This window comes from Gigantopelta aegis, chromosome 11, assembly GCF_016097555.1.
Source record: "Gigantopelta aegis isolate Gae_Host chromosome 11, Gae_host_genome, whole genome shotgun sequence".
In the NCBI taxonomy this organism is placed as follows: Eukaryota; Metazoa; Mollusca; class Gastropoda; order Neomphalida; family Peltospiridae; genus Gigantopelta; species Gigantopelta aegis.
This window is the reverse complement of record NC_054709.1, coordinates 32,964,462-32,987,675: the sequence shown is the minus strand read 5'-3', so window position 1 is coordinate 32,987,675 and position 23,214 is coordinate 32,964,462. Positions and strand designations below refer to the sequence as shown.

Sequence of the window (23,214 nt, the reverse complement as noted above, 5' to 3'; positions counted from 1 at the left end):
AGACAATAGAATGCTCTATTTATTCACAAGTACCATTAGCAATATGAGTAACACAAATTGATATATTATAGAAAAAATTAATTTGTTTGTAATAATACTTGACCTCTAATTTTATTCCATTGCAGTGAGTATTTGCCAATGTTATTTATCTCCTTACTCTTTGTTAAAAACAGCTGTATTAGTTTTAAAGTACCCAGGAGTCTGAAGAGGTATTTAAAAAAAATAAAATCCTTAAAGTTTCATACCGGGGAAACTGAAAAATAAAATAGAACTCATCCTTAATATCAGTAATATTACACGGTGTATTTATTATTTGTGTCCTGTCAATATTTGTATATCTATGAGCTTCAATATTTAATCAGTGTGCATACATTTTCATTTTAGTTATATCTTTTAGATTCCGAGAGTCTGTTAGGTTAAGGGATTGGGTTAAGTGGGTTGTTTTGTATATGCTACAGCAAGGGTGGATTTTTAGTTTTAAGGGAATGGAAGATTTACCTACATTATGTTATACACTAACATGCATTTACGTTGGCAGTCTTTCCCCGGTATTCAAATACAGGAAGCCCTGGGACAATGCTATGGTTTTTATAGAGTTCATAACAAGGACTGGTAATGTTCAATGTCATTTAAAAAACATTAGCCTTTTTTAAAATTCGGAATTTTACCTTTTCTGACACCTAATAGCCTATGTGTATTTTTTGTGCTGGGATATCGTTCAACATTCATTCATTCATTCATTAAAAATAGGATTTATTTGTTTAAATTATAGAGACTTGTATCGCTCCTGCTAAAGATAAATTTGACAGAAGAAATGTTATGGAATCATTTCGATTTCATCGTGAACTTTTTGTTGACATGTCTTCGAGATACTGAATTTTATTATACATTTTATTTTTACTTATTTGTGATATTAGTATTTAATACACTGTGTTTTAATTTTACTTTTGAATTTTTATATTGATGTTGATCATCACCTCGTTTTTTTTACATTGACCTTTGTTTTGTTTTTTTGTTTTGTGCTGGGATGTCGTTAAACATTAATTCATTCACTCCAATTACTTGTACAGCACACCCCACCCACCCCAACAAAACACTACAAAATAGAAATAGAAAGAAAGACAAAACATCTAGCAAATTAATGAACTAATCGTATTTTCGCAATAATGAACATAACTACTTCTGTCAGTCCTCGATATAATAATTCCTAATATATATAGAGAGAACTGGTGAGCTCATAAAAATGGGTGAAACGGCTATTTAGTTGTAAAAAAAATACACATTTATATTTAAGACAAGTGGAGCTGTTTATTTTGTTCATGTATATATATATATATATATATATATATATATATATATATATATATATATATATATATATATATGGACTATATATAATGTATGGTCCAGAGCACCACCCCTTAGCTTATTGTTAGGAGATGGGCTATGTCCAGAAACATGCGCTCGACAAAATATTAATCCTCCATATATATATGATACTTGCAATGTGGATCATAGATAACACAAATCTTATTATGTAATATTTTATTTTATATATATTCATCTGTTGAATACTAGATTTTCATGGTACCTCGAAGATGCAGACGAAAACCTCCAGCACCCCCCCCCCCCCTCCCCTCCGCGCCTGTTGGCAAGGACTTTTTAAATTAAATTTTAATAAAATATAAGAAAATTACTTACCCTGCACAGACGAGTCTGACTGGCCGCTGGAACAGTTGAGCTCCCTGGCGTGGAGCGGCAGTGCCCCCGGGGTCATCTCAGGATAGAATCCACCGTTAGGGTAAGTAGGGGGGTGCGCGGGGTTGTACATCTCGCTGTAGAGCGAGGAGTAGTTGCGCATGGGCAGGGAGTTCATGCCCCCTAGCTGGGGGATCTGCCGGCAGCTGTTGAGGTAGTCCCCACCGAAAGCCGTGTTATAGGCGGCCTTGCTGTTCATCGAGAACGACGGGCCCAGCTGGAGGTTCGAGTACGAACTCATGGCACACGAGTTGTGCGGACCGAGACCGTCGTTGCCGTAGCCGGCCCACGCGTTTTGTCCCGACGACAGCGCCGACCGCGCCACAGAGTCCTGGCCCCCGGGACTGCCCGGAAGAATTCCCGAACTCGTGATGGTGGGGTAGAACGATAGCCCTGGGTGAGCCAGAATGTTATTTGCCGATTCCATTGTAGCTCATGCCACCTGGAGAGAGAAAAACAGAAAAAATAGAAAAATTAAGTCAAGATGGTTCGATTTCAGCAACCAAGGGGAGACAACTGTGAAATAAAGTTTAATTAAAACAATATGGAGAACAGGAAGCACATCTCATACATGTCTTGTTACATTTCGTGTCCGACAATTTTTTGTCTGTTTCTTTTTTTCGTTTGTATTCTGTGATAGAAATTGACGTCTGTAATATACACCAATAACAGAAATTAACATCTGCAATGTACATCATAGATAACACAATCTTATTATCTCTATCTAATTATTTTAATGTAATGCTTTATTTTAATAAAATATTTAACAAATGTTGAGAGAAATATTTTATTTCAGTCGAAATATTATTGTACTAAAAGCGAAAACACTAAACGCGCGATAAAATTTCTTATTTAATACCGGGTCTACTTCCTCTTCGCTTGTTAGGCAATAAAATCATTTACATATCGATGTCAAAATTAGCAGCGCCGATCAAACCGCGTCCCACACGCAAGTCGCGGGAGTGTGCCAAACGAGTAATCTTACACATCACTAAAAATCGGGTAAATCTAGAAAATTGTTGCATTGTCTTTCTGGCTATCTTACCGGGTCATCGCTTACAGCCATGCGAAACGATTGGTCATTTCCCTTCCCGTAAATATAAATTGCAAATAAAACGTCGTAAAAGAGCAATTTCACCCTGGCGATAGCTATCCGATAACTCGAACCTTATAACCGAGTTCCCCCCCCCCCCCCTTTCCCACTCCCTCTTGTCTCCCCTACCCGTGTTGTCGCTTTCACCATACTTACACTCAGTAGCAGAATAACGGTACGAATCCAACATGGCCTAATCGAATGCACTAGTAAAAACCTTCGATGTTGTACGGGTTTGATAAAGCCGTCCTTGTAAAAATACACGCGCACCGAACACAAGTCCCGTAGCTATTTCATGCTGTGCTCCAGAAACATATTCATCAGCTAGGGTCACGTGACAGAGAACAACCAATCGCGTGTTGTTAGTCGGTATCAATTTACGGGTCTTTCTTGCCAGGCGTCGATTGCACGCGGTTGATTTCGTTTCGCAGTCCGCTGACAGAGGATAGTGAACAGAACATGTGTATCTGTTGTAGAAAGAAAAAAGAAAAGAAAAAAAAGATAGAAGACGACTTCCCCTAGCGCTTCTTAACAAAAAAATGTATCGAAAATTAAAAGCGGCTACTTCTGTCGGTTGTATGTATGTTTATCGGGTAGCTTTCTTGTTTTGGTGTATTCATTCGTAGTCTGGCGGAGTCGCGGTTCGTCTGCGGCTCGACCAATGAAATTCTTTGTCTTCAGCTGTCATTTCGAAGCTAGCTTCTATTCCGGGTTATTAATAGTGGCTTGTCACAGCGGCTGTGGCGTGTTTTGAAATATACATGATACGATATGACAAGGTTTTCTTTCATTTCTTGTATGTTGCAGCCAAGGGTGAAATCAGCACAAGTATGCCATTGTTTTAATAACGAGTCACGTGACAAGACGCACGTTGGCGCCATTGTTATACTCTCTCTTTTTTGTAAATACCATTTTACTAATATGGGATTTTTTCTTTAATAATAACTATTTACAGCCTGTTTTAAGGGGTTTTTTTTATCGTCTTCTTGTCATCTCTGGATATGAAATATGTTAATTAAATGTAAAGTTAGCTTTTTTAGAAATATATTTACTGTGTTGTAAGCAATGTAATTCACAGCGAAAACAATACAATAATATACCGAAAAACAAAAGAAACGAGCATATTACTTTAGTTTTCTCTAATTTATTTAAAATTATTCACTTTGAATTACACTAGAATTTGTGTCTAATAAAACTGTCAATGTCTTATGAACATTTCATATTCATTTTAACAGTATATTGATTGAATTATTGTCACCATGAAAATAATATACATTACAATATTCGCATTTCTTTTGTTTCTCGGTATATTATATACAACAGCGAAACCCCAGACCTGGGAGCAGACACAACTGGTATATCAAATGTTGTGGTATGTGCTATCCTGTCTGCAGGTGCATATAAAAGAGATCCCTTGCTACTAGTATTAAACAATGTAAGGAGTTTCTATATCTCAAATTATCAAATGTTTAACATCCAATAGTCGATGATTAGTAATCAATGTGCTCTAGTGGTGTCGTTAAACAAAATAAACTTTCAATTAAAAAAAAATATTCGACGGAATAAAAGTGTGTATGAAACAATATCCAAACTCTTCCATAACATTTCTACTTTAGGCTTGTTATTTATCGAAAATCTAAGTGAGCTGGTAACTACACGTACATTATTTTGTGTCATATCAACAATGTGGGTGAGTTTGGATATCGAGTCGCGATATTGTCAAAACGTCCGTTGGACTCGTGTCTTATGCAGATATACGATTTTAACGGGTCCTGTGGTTCAGAATATGGTGTGGTACTTGTCATTTATTTGTCATTATTAACGTACTAAACATTTGAGATTTACATTTCCTTGCAATGTTACATAAAAACTGCACCACTATGTACATTTCCTTATCACCAATTCAAAACGAAACAAAGCCATGTTAATATCCCCCAGTCATATATTATGTGCATGATTGCGGGAATTTATTTGTACAAAGCTGCAAGTGACTAGAAAATGAACAAGCCCTAGCACGCACGTTTCAGAAATTAGCAAGACAATAAACTGACAATGAGATAAAAAATAAAAAAATCACCAATTTTATCAAAATCTTAATTCACCTGAAATGTTGCATACACACAATTTACGGCGCAATGCGTGAATTCCGTTTGTAGACAAAACAAAAACCCATCCGTTTGCCTACATAGACAGACAGATTAAAAATAGTGAGACAGACAAGCTATGATTTACGTACAAATCAAGACAAGATGAAACAATAAAAACATTGCAACAATATGTAAAAGTACACAGGTCAATCTTATGGAGTTATGAGAGATTAAAATCATTTGAAAAGAAACTGACAAGAATATTACGATAAATCTATGTTCGTTTTTACTACAACGAGATGAAGAGATGTTTTGTACTATAACACATTGATTTAGTAATCTTCGGCTATTGGATGTAAACAAAATTGGTAATTCTGACATATAAGTCTTAGAGAGGAAACCCGCTATCTTTTTTTTATTAGCAACAAGGTATCTTTTATATGTACCATCCCACATACAGAATAGCACATACCATGGCCTTTAATATACCAGTCGTGGTGCACTGGCTGGTACGAGAAATAGTCCAATGGGTCACCGACGGCGATCGATCCATGACCGACCGCGCATCAAGCGATCTCTTTACCACTGGGCTATGTCTCGCCCAAGCAGAACCTGCTGCGGAGCCAGAGAATTCATATAATAAATAAATAATCACCGGAGCTGTTGATCCACAGTCCATAGCAGTTAGCCTGCTGTCTTATCAGTCTGATTTTGGCATAAAAACGCATAAGGAGAAGTGTAAAAACAAACGCTGTATTTAAAACCGGACTCTGTTTCATAAGCACATTTATATATATATATATATATGTAAATACTCATTTTATTACAGTTATCTTTCTCTGACACCCAATAGACGATGTTTTGGGGTGGGTTTTTTTTGTGTTCGGTTCATTCATTAATTAATTCATTCATTAATTCATTGATTTATTCATTCATTCATTCATTCATTCATTCATTCATTCATTCATTCATTCAATCATTCATTCATTCATTTATCCATTCATTCATTCATTCATTCATTCATTCATCCATCCATCCATCCATCGATCAATCCATCCATCCATCCATCCATCCTCCATCCATCCATCCATCCATTCATTCATTCATTCATTCATTCATTTTGTTACATGTTTCAGATCACTGTTCGTTTTAATATTTGTTTTAATCCTTTATTGTATTAATTATCTGAACCCTGCAATGTCAAATATTTCTCCATTAAATATGGAAGATTTTTCCTTTTTTTATTTTTTTATTAACAAATACACGAACATTTGACTAATGAATTTAAAAGTACAAACAGCAAACTAAAAACACAACAACAACAAACGGACAAACATAGAATTGTTTGTTTATTTATTTATTTATTTATTTATTTATTTATTTATCCATTTATCCATTTATCCATTTATCCATTCATTCATTCATTGTTTCATTCATTCTTTTGTTCGTTTGTTCGTTCGTTCGTTCGTTCATTCGTTTATTCACTAAAAATGTATTTAAGTTATTTTAGCTAAAGCAGATGACATTATGAAACAGAATAAGCATGTTGTATTTAAGAGATATAAAAGTGCCAATCAAAACCAGTGTCATTTAAGAATAAAATAGATTAAGCTATTAGTACATTTAATAAACAAAAAATCTACAATTAATTGTGCTAAGAAGGATAAATTTCCTTGTATCCTCCCCCACCCCTACCCCCACACCCCTCCCCCCCCCCCCACCCCCACCCCACCCCCAGTAGACATATATCCAGACCTCGTCATGGAAAAAATACAGACTGGATTGGTTATTACTTCATTTACTTAGATTATGAGTAGCCATTAAAGATATTGCCATAGTGATACCATAAATACCTTGCTACGGGCAACTAAAAATCGCTCACCTTGACCTAGTGGTGGGGAGCGACAGTGATAGCTCACCTTAAACGGCGAAGTCAGCATATATCATATTTTCACTTTCTGTGCTTCCCATATTAAAAATGTGTCACCCCACCTCGTGATTTTTCTATGTTAGGATGGTCCGGGATTGCTTTCAGTTTGAACCAAATCAAGATCGGGTTAAACCTGTTTCGTGACTGTTCTTTGCTACAAAATGGGTCCGTCTGCCAGTCTGCCCACATGATAAGATGGGTATCTCTCGAAGACGAGATTTAAGTATACCACCACCAACAGATAGAGTTGTATTATTATGAGGAATCGATGGCGATTGGGGGAGGTAAGAGCGAACGCTGATTCATTCCCGTATCGTCTGGTCTAGCCTGGATTTTGTCACATTCGAAACACTGCCAACGACAGGCCGGTAAAAAGGAGAAACGTTTGTATAACGACACAGTGCACTTTAAAACATGGATATTTAGTGCCCAGCATTTTGTGGAGAGCATGCGAGAGAGAGAGAGAGAGAGAGAGAGAGAGAGAGAGAGAGAGAGAGAGAGAGAGAGAGAGAGAGAGAGAGAGAGGGGGGCAGAGGAAGAGGCAAATATATATATATATATATATATATATATGTAGAGAGTGAGAGAGAGAGAGAGAGAGAGAGAGAGAGAGAGAGAGAGAGAGAGAGAGAGAGAGAGAGAGAGAGAGAGAGAGAGAGAGAGAGAGAGAGAGAGAGAGAGAGAGAGAGAGAGAGAGAGAGAGAGAGAGAGAGAGAGAGAGATATATATATATATATATATATATATATATATATAAAGTTGACAGACACTTCTTTCCCATTAACTGCTCGTTGAACAAAGGAGATATTATGGCATAGAAAGATCAGAAAGTAAATATACATTATGCAATAAGGACGACACAGAAGATAAATATCACTTTATTTTGATATGTCCATTGTATATAGATCTACGATCTCGTTATATTAAGAAATATTATTGGTTCAAACCATCGGTGTATAAAATGGTACAAGTATTGTACAATTATCAAAACAAAACAGAACTCTGTAATCTTAGTACATATCTCAAACAGGCAACATAGTTAAGTTCTCAACTCATTAGAATGTCCAATCTCCAAGTACACTATCTCTGATGTATATATTTCTGTTTATGTATCATTGTATATGTGAGCTGCAAGGTTTAAAGCAAATAAACTATGCTAGACAACTACAACAACACTCCAGAAGAAGCTGTATGGCACAAGAAGTGATCTACAGAGAACAGTATCGTTCATAGTCACTGCTGGCCTCGACGTGTAGTCAACAAGCGAACGGAAAGAAGAAGAACCATGTTATACTATACAAATTATGGCTGTGTATGTCGCATCTATTTACTGTTTTCGCTTAAACACCACGCGCGTACATAAACGTTTTATTATGCACTAACATGTAAACTGCAGGACACCGTTCTGCGTGTGTGTGTTATTTACGTTGTATGTTACAAGCAATGAACATCACGCATTTCGTATGGTACACAAAAACCATCAAAGAAAACGACTTTCCCTAATGAGTTCCTCAATGTGCTAGCCGTTTAGTTCTCACTCGATCTCTGTCTCACTTTTTTATTGTCCCAGACTAGCGCACATCCACGTTTCGCCGAACAAAATAAAAGACAGCTATTTTGTAAGTCGCTGTACAGATTGTTTTATTCTTTGCTGGTCTTTTGTTGACTGGTCGGCCTTTTATGCTCGGAGTAACGGCCCTATAAGAGATGACGTTTGTCCAAAACTGTTCTCAAGTTTAACTTTACGATGCGTTTACATCCCAAAAGTCGTTCCGAGTCGGTTAAGCCATGGAGGCCCGCACACGCTGTTTTTGGTAAACGAGAGGAGAGGAAAGGAATGTTTTAACAGCACCTCAGCACATTTCTAAACTACGTAGCCTGGTTGTAAATCGCATATCTGTTGTGCGGTCAATCTAGGATCGATCCCTGTCGGAGGGCCCGTTTGGCTATTTCTCGTTACAGCCAGTGAACCACGACTGGAATATCAACGGCCGTGGTATGTGTTATCCTGTCTGTGGGATACTGCATATAAAAGATCCTCTGCTCCTAATGGAAACATTTAGCGGGTTTCCTCTGTAAGATTATATGTCTTTTTTCTCTTTTTTCCCCCTTTTTTTATTTTATTTTATTTATTAACCCCAGAAACAGATGTGGTTGTGTCAGGGTTGGGGGCCCTGATATTACTACCTTACAGTCGTGCTAATATAAACAATATGAATACATATGGTATAGGAAAACAAACAGTATAACTAAACATGGATACATAAATTTTGTTTATGTAATATATATATATATATATATATATATATATATATATATATATATATATATATATATATATATATATATATATATATATATGAAATTAGAAGTTAGAAGTAAAGAAAGAAAAATGTTTAGATGGAAAAAAGCAAGAAGAAAGGAAGGAAGGAAGGAAGGAAGGAAGGAAGGAAGGAATAAATGTTAAGATAAAAGTTTGAAATAGAAAGTAGTAAATGTTGTCTTGTAATACATTAATAAATACCTCTGGAACAATATATTGCTATGTCTAGTTTCCAGGAATATTAACCAAGGTGCCCAATATTCTTCATAATCTTCAAACTAAAACATTTTGTAAAGTACAAGTATATATTTTTTTAATTTGAATTCTAATTGTTAAACGTTTAAAAGAACTTATTGTTATAGATTTAACATTAAAAGAGCATATATGTGTAGGTTTTTATTTCTGCATTTTGCTTCTGTATATGTAATATTTAACATTAATAATGAGCCTGTATATGTAATATTTAACATTAATAATGAGCCTGTATATGTAATATTTAACATTAATAATGAGCCTGTATATGTAATATTTAACATTAATAATGAGCCTGTATATGTAATATTTAACATTAATAATGAGCCAATTAGCAAATACCATTATACTTTAGTTGCTGTTCAAAATTCCGATCAATACTGTCTGTTAATCGAATTGTATATGTTCGTTCACCTTGGTCCTGGTACCACTTTTCAGTTTCTTTTCATATAACTAAGGCTTTAGAACAGTCATAGAATAAACGTTCCGATCTTTCTGACTGTGTTTTGGCAAAACTCACAGATATTTGATTCTATATATTTTATTTTATAAATAAAAGCGTTTGTCGTTATTATTCGATGTACGATTCTATATTTTTAAGATGATATACACTAGTATACCAAAGGCCGTGGTATGTGCTCTGCTGTATGCGGGACGGTGAATATAAAATATCCTTTAATACTAATTAAAAAAACAATGTAGCCTCTCTAAGACAATATGTCAAAAATACCAAATCTTTGACATCCAATAGTCGATTATTAATTTTGAACTTAAAACATTAAATGTGCTCTAGTGGTGTCATTAAACAAAAGCAGACTTTGACTTTAACGCTTAGAAGTATAAAACTATGCTGAAAATTAAATAATATAATGGGAATTACAAACACAATTTGCTACTAATTAAGATGGGCATCTTAATATGCAGATTTTGAAAACGCCGTACTATAGAGCAATGTGTTTTAACCGTTTGTTTCTCATACCAGTTGACGAGTTAGCTGCTAATTAAAAAGGGTATCGTATGTGGTTCTAAAGATATCATATATTGGCCATAACTGTTTAACTAATCAACAGGAATAGTTATCTACTTCTCATAATACGTTTTGGGGGGTGGGGGGGGGGGGGGGGGGGTACATGTATTTCAGAGTTTGTCTGTTGTCTGGGTTGAGTATTTTCCATGAGTGTAACCAATTTTAACTTATTTATTTAGGTTTTTTTTTTTACTCCTTTGTTTTGTTTGCTTGTTTGCTTTAAGTTGAGTGTTTTTACTGATATAACTAACCACCTAGCATTCGTCATTTGGGAGAGGGGAGGAAACGTAGCCCAGTGGTAAAGCGCTCGCTTAATGCGCGGTTGGTCTGGGATCGACCCCCGTAGGTGAGCCCATTTGGGCTATTTCTCGTTCCAGCCAGTGCACCACGACTGGTGTATCAAAGGCCGTGGTATGTGCTATCAGTCTTGTGGATGGTGCGTATAAACGATCCATTGCTACTATTGGAACAATTTAGCGGATGTCCTCTCTAAGACTATGTCAAAATTATCAAATGTTTGACATCCAATAGTCGTTGATTAATAAATCAGAGTGCTCTAGTGGTGTCGTTTAACAAAGCCAACTTTAACCTTTCGTCATTTGGGCTACAAATTGAATACTTTAAAATAAATAATTGTATAAAAATATTTAAAACTGAAACTCCTATTATATTAAAACAAACGGCAGACTTATATGGATAATTATTATAATTTTGTGTTGTTATAATATACAAAATATAAATTGCATTATAATATATCATGAAATAAACTTCTATCAGAAATGTCTTCTGCATATATTCATTTAAAAATTAAATAAATGTACCTGGATTTTTTTCAGTATGTACAATAACAGAACAATAACTTGAAGCAAATTGCATGTGCTTCCTTAAACTATAACCTGGTAAATACACAAGTAAAATAAAGCAAATTCTTTTTATTAATCTTTATTTTGCTATCTTGAAATGAATTCCAATTTCTGTTTTAGAAATGCATTAGCTCAAAACAAATTATGTCATATAAATTCATAACTATCCAACCCATCCCAGAAATAATTTGACTGAACCTTTCTTGTTTCTTCATTTTGTTTAACGACATCACTAGAGCACACTGATTATTAATCACCTGCTATTGCATGTCAAACATATGGTCATTTTGACACCGTCATAGAGAGAAACCCCGCTACATTGTTTTCATTAGTAGCAAAGGATTTTTTATATGCACCATCCCACAGACAGGAAAGCACATATCACGGCCTTTGATATACCAGTCGTGGTGTACTGGCTGTCACGAGAAATGGTTCCGTTTCTTAACTTAAACTGTTTGAATTACGCTGTCAATAATAATAAATTGGCTCTGCCCACCACCGCACCCCCCTCCCCTTTTCATTAATTTTCTTAACTTTTGACGAACGTTAGCTATATCTAATAATAATAATAATAATAATAACAATAATAGTAATAATAATAATAATAATAATAATAATTATGATGCATTATTTCATTGAAATGAAATTTTAAAATGTATTACGACAAAGCTTTTGAAAAGCCATTACACAAACTCTTGTAAATATCATGAAACGGAGCACTTGATGCATTTCTAATTGAAAGATACATAAATACACATAAACTGATCGGCATCCGAGAAATAAAACTTCGTTCTATTCGTATTTCTCCTTTTAAGAATTGTTCAGGCCACCGGTGATCTCCCATTAGACCGTCAGGTGATCTTTAAGACTTCCTTGAAAAAAGAGTTCCAACCCGTATTAGTTTCACATTGGAGAACATAAAATGTAAATTAGGCGACTTTCTCATTAGAAGGGAAAAATGTTTTCGCAAAGACAAAGGGAGGGAATTTTTATGGGTGAAAGCGTAAGCTTGCAGTTGGCTTTGAAGTACACGGAACTCCGTTAATGAACGCACTAAATAGGTCCGTTGGATGTTATTAGTTCTTTTTTAAAATCTATACCTTAGCCAATCAATAGACATAAAAAAACCGGAAGAAAAAAATAGGTAGCTCGATGTATTAGCTTTAAAAGGAAAAACAAAACAAAAAAAAACTATTCTGAAATTTAATGCAATTTGTTTTCTTTATCTTCTCTGTTTCTTCTTCCGATTTTTTTAGCCCCCCCCCCCTCCATTTCCTCTGATACTTTATGCCCCGTCGTCAGCTAAGTGTTATTACTTAACGAGTTACGAAATTATATTACAGCCCTCCTTGCAAACTTGGTTCGTTGCTATGACGTACTGGCAATAGGAAATGTTTGCACACTCTAGAAATCCCGGGTAAGCCTTGATTAGCTTGATACGATGAGTAATTAATGGGTAATGCATAAAACATGAAAATAAACTTTTTTCTGATACCAAGAAAGACGAATGATTATGCATGCTAAGACATCCAGTTAGATCCATCAAGCTGTCGACGACCTAGATTTATTCATCCATCCATCCATCCATCCATTCGCCCATCCACTGATCCATACACACACACACACACAGACACACTCACATGTGTACGCGCTGAGAGGGAGAAAGTGAGGGGGAGAGAGAGAGAGGAAGAGAGGGAGACAGACAAACAGACAGCCAGATGGACGGACGGACAGACAGACAGACATACACAGACAGAGAGTGAGAGACAGAGAGATAGACAGACAGATAGAGAGAGAGACACACACACACAAACACACACAGAGAGAGATAGAGAGAGAGAGAGAGAGAGAGAGAGAGAGAGAGAGAGAGAGAGAGAGAGAGAGTGAGAGAGAGAGACACACACACAGACGGACAGACATCCATAACCTCAGTGTGACACCCAGTAGTCGATGTATTATTCGTGCTGGGGTGTCGTTAAACACTCATTCTTTTGTTCGTTCATACATTCAGACCTCCGTCCGTCCGTCCGTCCTTCCGTCCGTCCATTTGTCCCCCTGCCCGCCCACCCACATATATGCATACATGCATACATACATACATACATGTATGTAATTATCAAACCCGACAAATATACAATATATAGATATTCATACATCAATACATACATACAGACAGACAGACATATATATACATACAGACAGACAGACATATATACATACATACAGACAGACATATATACATACAGACAGACAGACAGACATATATAGGACAGACACAGACCGACACTCAAACTGAATGAAGCACAACTCGAGATATTTGTCTTCACGCTCCAATGACTCGTGCTGTATCTTATCCTAGAGGGGAGCACGGCTGGGTGATTTCCCCTGGGCTATTCGACTACTTCCAAGGATGCCGCCGTGACTGCGCCGACTCCTGGCTTCGTAACCTACATACACATCTACGATGACAACATAATCTTATCACATTTCCCATGAAAAATAATCGGCGGTTGTGGCCCAGACAGGCGTGCTTGATCCTCCCGTGGATTTAAACGGAAGCCAAAATGTCTGATTCGTTTACATTTCTCATCCCAACCAGTGCACCACGGCTGGTATGTAAAAGGCCGTGGTATGTGTTATCGTGCCTGTGGGATGGTGCATATAAAAAGAACCTTTGCTACGGAAGGAATCATTTCCTGTCTTGGACGTAAAGGCTTGCTAACGTAAGAACTTGCGCCCACGACAGGCGTGCAATACAACAGCTTATTCTGAATGTGCACACTAAACCTTATGACCTGACCTGACCTGAAGGAAAAATGTAGCGGGTTTCCTCTCTAACACTATATGTGTTGAAGGGACGAGTCGTAGCCCAGTGGTAAAGCGGTCGGACTAGGATCGATCCCCATCGGTGAGCTCATCAAAGGCAGTGGTATGTGGGATAGCGCATATAAAATATCCCTTGCTGCTAATTAAAAACGTGCAGCGGGTTTCCATTCTACGAATATAGATTTCAAAATTACCAAATGTTTGACACCCAATAGCCGATTATTAATAAATAAATGTGCTCTAGTGGTGTCGTGAAACAAAATAAACTTTGATTCGTTGAACGACAAAATAGTTACAGCAAAAGCAGATTAAAAAAGAGTTAAAGTTTGTTTTGTTTACGACACCACTAGAGCACATTGATTAATTAGCATTGATCAGCTATTGAATCTCAAACAAATTTTGAAACAATTGAATCTCAAACAATTGGTACCACAATGTCTTCTGTTGAGGTTTGTTTTGTGTAACAACACCACTAGAGCACATTGATTAATTAGCATTGATCAGCTATTGAATCTCAAACAATTGGTAATTCTGACATATTGTCTTCTGTTGAGGTTTGTTTTGTGTAACAACACCACTAGAGCACATTGATTAATTAGCATTGATCAGCTATTGAATCTCAAACAATTGGTAATTCTGACATAGTGTCGTGTTTTGTTTAAAACAAAGATAATCAGCTATTGAATCTCAAACAATTTGACATATTGTCTTCTGATTCGTTGAACGACAAAATAGTTACAGCAAAAGCAGATTAAAAAAGAGTTAAAGTTTGTTTTGTTTACGACACCACTAGAGCACATTGATTAATTAGCATTGATCAGCTATTGAATCTCAAACAATTGGTAATTCTGACATATTGTCTTCTGTTGAGGTTTGTTTTGTTTAACAACACCACTAGAGCACATTGATTAATTAGCATTGATCAGCTATTGAATCTCAAACAATTGGTAATTCTGACATATTGTCTTCTGTTGAGGTTTGTTTTGTGTAACAACACCACTAGAGCACATTGATTAATTAGCATTGATCAGCTATTGAATCTCAAACAATTGGTAATTCTGACATATTGTCTTCTGTTGAGGTTTGTTTTGTGTAACAACACCACTAGAGCACATTGATTAATTAGCATTGATCAGCTATTGAATCTCAAACAATTGGTAATTCTGACATATTGTCTTCTGTTGAGGTTTGTTTTGTTTAACAACACCACTAGAGCACATTGATTAATTAGCATTGATCAGCTATTGAATCTCAAACAATTGGTAATTCTGACATATTGTCTTCTGTTGAGGTTTGTTTTGTTTAACAACACCACTAGAGCACATTGATTAATTAGCATTGATCAGCTATTGAATCTCAAACAATTGGTAATTCTGACATATTGTCTTCTGTTGAGGTTTGTTTTGTTTAACAACACCACTAGAGCACATTGATTAATTAGCATTGATCAGCTATTGAATCTCAAACAATTGGTAATTCTGACATATTGTCTTCTGTTGAGGTTTGTTTTGTGTAACAACACCACTAGAGCACATTGATTAATTAGCATTGATCAGCTATTGAATCTCAAACAATTGGTAATTCTGACATATTGTCTTCTGTTGAGGTTTGTTTTGTGTAACAACACCACTAGAGCACATTGATTAATTAGCATTGATCAGCTATTGAATCTCAAACAATTGGTAATTCTGACATATTGTCTTCTGTTGAGGTTTGTTTTGTGTAACAACACCACTAGAGCACATTGATTAATTAGCATTGATCAGCTATTGAATCTCAAACAATTGGTAATTCTGACATATTGTCTTCTGTTGAGGTTTGTTTTGTGTAACAACACCACTAGAGCACATTGATTAATTAGCATTGATCAGCTATTGAATCTCAAACAATTGGTAATTCTGACATATTGTCTTCTGTTGAGGTTTGTTTTGTGTAACAACACCACTAGAGCACATTGATTAATTAGCATTGATCAGCTATTGAATCTCAAACAATTGGTAATTCTGACATATTGTCTTCTGTTGAGGTTTGTTTTGTTTAACAACACCACTAGAGCACATTGATTAATTAGCATTGATCAGCTATTGAATCTCAAACAATCGGTAATTCTGACATATTGTCTTCTGTTGAGGTTTGTTTTGTTTAACAACACCACTAGAGCACATTGATTAATTAGCATTGATCAGCTATTGAATCTCAAACAATTGGTAATTCTGACATATTGTCTTCTGTTGAGGTTTGTTTTGTTTAACAACACCACTAGAGCACATTGATTAATTAGCATTGATCAGCTATTGAATCTCAAACAATCGGTAATTCTGACATATTGTCTTCTGTTGAGGTTTGTTTTGTGTAACAACACCACTAGAGCACATTGATTAATTAGCATTGATCAGCTATTGAATCTCAAACAATTGGTAATTCTGACATATTGTCTTCTGTTGAGGTTTGTTTTGTGTAACAACACCACTAGAGCACATTGATTAATTAGCATTGATCAGCTATTGAATCTCAAACAATTGGTAATTCTGACATAGTGTCTTCTGTTGAGGTTTGTTTTGTTTAACAACACCACAAGAGCACATTGATTTATTTATAATCGGCTATTCTGACACACTAGTCTTCAGAGGAAACCCGCTACATTCTTCCATTAAACGCAATGAATATTGTGTATGTACTTTCCCACAGACAGCCTATTATAAACCAATCATTGAGCATTGGCTGACACGAGAAATACTCCATTGGTCCCACTGACGGTGATCGATCCTAGACCGACCGCACACGAGGTGATCGTTTTACCACTGGGCTATGTCCCGAACCCTCGGAAAGAGAAAGAAGGATTTCATTTTGATGACGAAGGGCATTTACATGTATATACAAATTTATATTTATATATCGCTCAAGGATATATATATTTTTTTCTATCCACATTTAAATGCCATAAGGTGATTAATATTGTACTTTTAACTAATTAGACCTAGTCGTTTAACTTGCCTAAGGATATATTTAAGACAGGGAAGGATCCGGGATTTTGTAAGGAGGGGGTCCAAAAATTATTTTTAAAAGGTCAAAGGAAGTAAGATCTGGGGCGAGGGTAGGGGGGAAGGGAGCATACTATGGGTTTTGAGGGTAATTTGGGTTGTATATTGTGGATAATTTGTTTTTTAAAGTCACTAAAAAGGTACTTCAAATCGGGGTGTTACAAGACCCCTGTGCGCCCCCCTCCCCTTCCATCCCCCTTTCAGGACCAGTCAGTGTAAGAAGAGAACATAGGTTCCTCTTAATAAATCATTCCCTTTTTTCGATTACAAATTTTGTCTTCTAATAAAATATGTAAAACCGTGACACACCAGTACATTTTAAAGTGCGGCTATTTAGTGTCTAATGCTAGGTGAAGACTATTAACTGCCACGACGGAGTTAGCCAAGTTGCCAGTTGTGTTGTAATTTCCTCCACTCTCAACTTACGATGGGTCCGCTCAGATTAAAAACTAATCGATTCTAGGAGAATCGAGATGTAAGAGCGTCCAGCAGTCGTTCAAGTCGAGAGATCGGAGAGTTGGCCAACTCCGCCGTGACAGTTGGTAGTCTGATACTAACATAAAATATAGTTACTTCGATACTTTGTCAACAGAAAGAGAGGAAACCAGCTTATAATACATAAAATCTACATTGTCTTTTACTTGCACGTTCCCAGCTGTGGGGCCCTGATTTGGTCGAAATAAAAGAAAGAACATTTAAAGTTAATGTTGTTTAACGACACCTCTAGAGCACATTGATTGTTAGTCATCGGCTACTGGATGTCAAACATTTGATAATTTTGACATATAGCTTTACAGAGGTAACCAGCAACATGTTTTCCATTGGTAGAAAGGGATATTTTATATGCATCATCCCACAAACAGGACAACACAAACCACGTGATATACCAGTCATGGTGCACTGGTTGAAAAGAGAAATAGCCCAATGGGCCCACAGACGGGTATCGGTCTCAGACCGACTGTACATCAAGCGAGTGCTTTACCACTGGGATACGTCCAGTCCTAGAAAGAAAGAAAGAAAGAAAGAAAGAAAGAAAGAATGAATGAAAGAATGAAAGAAAAAAGAATGAAAGAATGAAAGAATGAAAGAAAGAAAGAAGGAAGGAAGGAAAGAAGCAGAATACACTGAGGGTGGTCGAACCTGTGATCCATCGCATGTGCGGACCCAGGAAATATTCTAGACTGAGGATCAAGAGAAAAAGGCACACAATTCTCCCCCAATCCCCTCCTTCCTCTCCCGGTCCCCAACTGGATTCGCCTTTAACATAAAGACAGATATCACAGATTGTTCTACCGGGTCCCGAACTCCCGTCGGCTAACCGTCTGAAAACGGTGTCTCGTGACCCCCGCCAAATTGCAGTAGGTTGCACTATACCAATTCAAATCCCATAGGCGACCATGTTAACGTTTGTGTTTAAAAACACTATATGCAATATATCAACCAAACTATGACCCATAAATATCAGTACTACAACCCCTACATCAAAGTATTAACTGCAAAAATATGGTACCTTCCATAGCTCATTTTCGGTATAGCCAGATGTTTTTACAACACCCCTAGTTTCGCACAAAATTTAGTACTTTTTTTACATGTACCCCATACATGTTCCAAGCTAAAGGCTACTTGACACGGTGGTACTAGATGAATTAAAATTGTATACTTTTTTAGCCAAGATGAAACTAATTTTTTTTACAACCAACATTTATAACCAATCACAGGACTTGTGGTGTTAACTTCTCTATCAAAAGTTCGGTGCACCTCGAACTTCGACCCAGCCGGTAATTAATTGGTATAGTGCTACCAGTAAATAGAGCTGTTTGCGAATTGTTACACTTCGGGCGTCACCGTGAATCGAGTAGGCGGAAATAAACGAGTTATTTCGCCTCCGGGTTTGTGCTATGTAACGCGTAATGTGCACTCAGGTCGACGACTCCGCCGAAAGCATGTGGTACACATTTCTTAAGTTACCTGTATCGTAACTCGGTCTATTAGCACCTGTAGGAAAGGGGAGCAGCCTTTACTTCATTACTGACGCCTAGAGTACATTTTAAACTATCACTTATATGAATATTTAAAATAAATAAATAAATAAATAAATAAAAATAAATAAAGTTCCTATCAAATAAAGTTGTAAATTCTACACCCGTTATCTTTAATGACATCCAATAGCCGATGTGTATTTTCGTGCTGGGGGTGTCGTTAAACATTCATTCATTCATTCATTCATTCATTCAACATTACACACACCAGCCACCACCCCTCCCCTCTTTTGAACTCATCTGCTGGAAAATTGGGAGAATGTGTCCAAGACGGCCTTGCATGAATCATCAGTGGATGTAAGCACGTGTTACGCAGGTACGGGGTTCAACCCCTGGTTCCAGCTCCCACTTTGTGACTTTAGCGACTCAACTATTTGTCTCACCCCATTCTACATTAGCATATCGCCTTATAATTCATAGTCAGTGTGGTCCCCCCACCCTCCATCTAAATGTGGGTGCTCCCTAAAAGAAAGTTAAAGTTGGTTTTATTTAACGATACCACTAGAGCACATTGATTTATTAATCATTTGCTATTGGATATCAAAAATTGGTTATTTTGACATATAGTCTTAGAGAGGAAACCCGCTACGTTTGTCCATTAGTAGCAAGGGATCCATCCCGCAGATAGTATACCACATACCATGGACTTTAATATACCAATCGTGGTGCTCTGGCTGGAGCGAGAAATAGTCCAATGAGATACTTTATATGCGCCATCTCATACACAGGATAACACATACCACGGCCTTTGATATATCAGTCGTGATGCACTAGCTAGAACGAGAAATAGGCCAATTGGTCCATCGACAGGGATTGATCCTAGACCGACCGCGCGTCAGGCGAGCGATTTACCACTGAGAAACGTCCCGCCCGTCTCTAATATAATTCTTATCTACGCCAATGGGGTGGTAGAACACATCTGAATCTATCTGGGAACATATCAGGCCCAGTGTTTAAAATCATATAAACTTTCTACTCTCTGATCTATGTCAAGACCGGTTCTTTGGTCTTACTGAAACATGTACATAAATATATTGATAATATTATGCTAATCTAGTGGAGATATATGCGGCGATTTATCCTAGAATCTCCAGTATTAAACCTGTTAGAGGTCGATTCCAGTTTATTGCACACCTGTCAAACATTTATGTATTTGTCAATCATAACAGTAAGGGAGAAAAAAAAACCCACTTTTAAATGAATATTGTTATAAATCCAAAATGTGTTCCTCTGATTGCTTGACTCTCTGTCTGAGTGTGTCTGGGTGTCTGTCTGTCTGCATCTCTCTCTCTCTCTCTCTCTCTCTCTCTCTCTCTCTCTCTCTCTCTCTCTCTCTCTCTCTCTCTCTCTCTCTCTCTCTCTCTCTCTCTCTCTCTCTATATATATATATATATATATATATATATATATGGATGGATGGATGGATGGATATAGATATACATACATATATACATACATACATACATATCCACCTATCTATATATATAAATACATCTATCATTTATGTGTCTATATATATATATATATATATATATATATATATATATATATATATATATACCTCCTCTGCGCGTGCTGTAACCTCACTGTGGTGCAGGGGTGTAACATTCTCTTTGAGAATGGCCAATACAGCACAAATTGAAATTTAGAGTAAAATTCGGTGTCCGTAAAATTCTGTGATATTTGTATTTGTATTTTTGCACAGTTCTTTACACTGTTTTTGTTTAAACCTTGAATTTTTATATTGATGTTGATCATTACTTTATTTATTTGCATTACCATAGTTTGACACCCAATAGCCGATGTATTTTTCGTGCTGGGGTGTTGTTAAACATTCATTCGTTCATTCATTCATATATACCTAGCTAGCTGTCTATATGTCTATATATATATATATATATATATATATATAGCTAGCTAGCTATCTCTCCAGCAGATATATTACACCAAATGCGCTGATAATAGGATAAAAACTGAATACTTAGAGGTCTGTCTGCCTTGGACAGATAGATAGGGATAGTGCCCATCTTCACGGAATTTCTCACTTCCCATAATAATGTTACACAACTAACAACCGCTGATGTTCCAATGTTCTGGGGTACCGTTTACGTCGGCATTTCATTCCTATATATCTAACTTTAAAGCGTGTACGCACATTTTAGCGCTTCTCAAACAGCTATAAACTTTGGCGGGAGATCGCTCGCCACCCAAGACGACCCCTGGTGACGCTCGTGAAGTTTCCCGCCATTCGGTGCAATCACATTAACATAAATAAAAACTCTGGAAACAAAAATGCTTTGTCTACACGTTGGAGGTTCAAAGACGTCATGGACTATTTTTTGTCCGGTGTCATAACTTCCTAGCTGGTGATCTCGGTTCGCGAGGCGGCTAATTAGTCAAACAATTTTTTTGGTCACGTGGATGGTCGCGCGTGCGCCGGACATACGCACGTGCGTTAAGCTGGGTAATATGTCTTGCATGACATCAAAGAGTTTTAATGACCTAATAAACATTGTGGAAACAAATTAGACGCGCTCATTATTACCAACGTGAAATAGATACGCAATGCGACATCAGAGGTCGGGTCCGAAATACATACCGGCCTCCGGTAGTGTCGTGGTTAAGTCATCGGACATAAGGCTGGTAGGTACTCGGTTCGCAGCCCGGTACCGGCTCCCACCCAGAGCGAGTTTTAACAACCCAATGGGTAGGTGTAAGACCACAACACCCTCTTCTCTCTCACAAACAACTACCAACTAACCCACTGTCCTGGACAGACAGCTCAGATAGCCGAGGTGTGTGTGCCCATGACAGCGTTCTTCAACCGTAATTGGATATAAGCACGAAAATAAGTTAAAATGAAATTAAATGAAATACAGACGTAACAGGGGCGGGCGTGAGAGTTTTCTAGGGAGAGGTGAATATTTTTAACAAGGGACCTAGTAGTACTTGATTTCAAAGGTATTGGTATGGGGAAACTGTTGGTGTGATTCCATCAGAAAATTGTTCAAGCACGCCTGTTGTTGGCACAACATCTTACTTTGCCATAGAGTTCTGCCCATGACAGGTGATTTTAAAGCACACGATATAGACAGTCTTTACGGATCACAAATCCCGGAGCTGACCAAGTATAGGGGACCTATTGGATCCAGAAAGCCCCTGAACAATTCTAAAAGTAACTATAAAATAAATTAACATCCTCAGAAATGAGCAGATCTCTGTTGCGTGTTTGTTTTTGCTGGGAGGGGTGTAGTTCTTTTTTTAGGGGGTTGGGGGTTGGGAGGGTTAGGGGAGTAATTGTTTGTTGATTTTGGGGGGACGGTTCTTTGGGGTGGGTATTTTTTTGCCTTTTTGTTGTTTTGGTTTTTGGTTTTCAAAGAGATTTTAATTATTATTTTGCAATTCATTTTGTTTCTTTTGTTTTGTTTGCTGTTGTTTTTTGGGTTGTTCTTCTGTCGTTGTTTTGGGGTGGGGTTTTTTTTTGGGGGGGGTTATGGGGTTTTTTTTGGGGGGGATTTTGTTTTTGTTTTATGTGGGGGTTTTTGTGGGGGTGCTTATTTATTTATTTTATTTATTTATTTATTTATTTATTATTTATTCGTTTATTTATTTTTTTATTTTATTTATTATATTATTTATTTATTTTTTTATGATTGTTTTGGGGTTTTGGGTTGTTTTTTGTTTTTTTTGGGGGGGGGTATTTATTTGTATACAAATCTTCAAAATATTTAACTGATATACTAATTGTGAAAGCTTAGGGTTTGTTTTTGTTTTTAATTTTACAACCTCATTTTTTACAAGGATGATTTATATTTTGTTTCGTGTCAATTGTGGTCCCCACGATATTGACACAACGGTGCTCGACTGTACGTGTATGAGCGTGCATATTTTCTATCCTGTGTTTGTGAAATCTTGCCATACGAAGTTCTACTATTGTCTCCACCGATCACACCACCCTACCTCAGACTTTCTCAA

The 23,214-nt window shown here is 36.8% G+C and overlaps 1 protein-coding gene across 2 annotated transcripts in view; it reads right to left on the bottom strand.

Moving 5' to 3' along the window:
- LOC121385458 (homeobox protein mab-5-like) overlaps window positions 1-23,214 on the bottom strand; it is an 86,226-nt gene that overhangs the window by 37,897 nt on the left and 25,115 nt on the right. Inside the window, exons 1-2 of one of the 2 annotated variants that reach the window (XM_041516152.1) lie at window positions 3,008-3,415; window positions 1,702-2,200 (exon numbers count right to left, since the gene is read on the bottom strand). In XM_041516152.1, the coding sequence (XP_041372086.1) occupies window positions 1,702-2,185 (484 nt within the window). In that variant the 5' untranslated portion in view covers window positions 2,186-2,200; window positions 3,008-3,415. Of the gene's footprint in view, window positions 1-1,701; window positions 2,201-3,007; window positions 3,416-23,214 lie in introns of those variants that run through there. The other variant, XM_041516153.1, reaches the window with a different exon arrangement.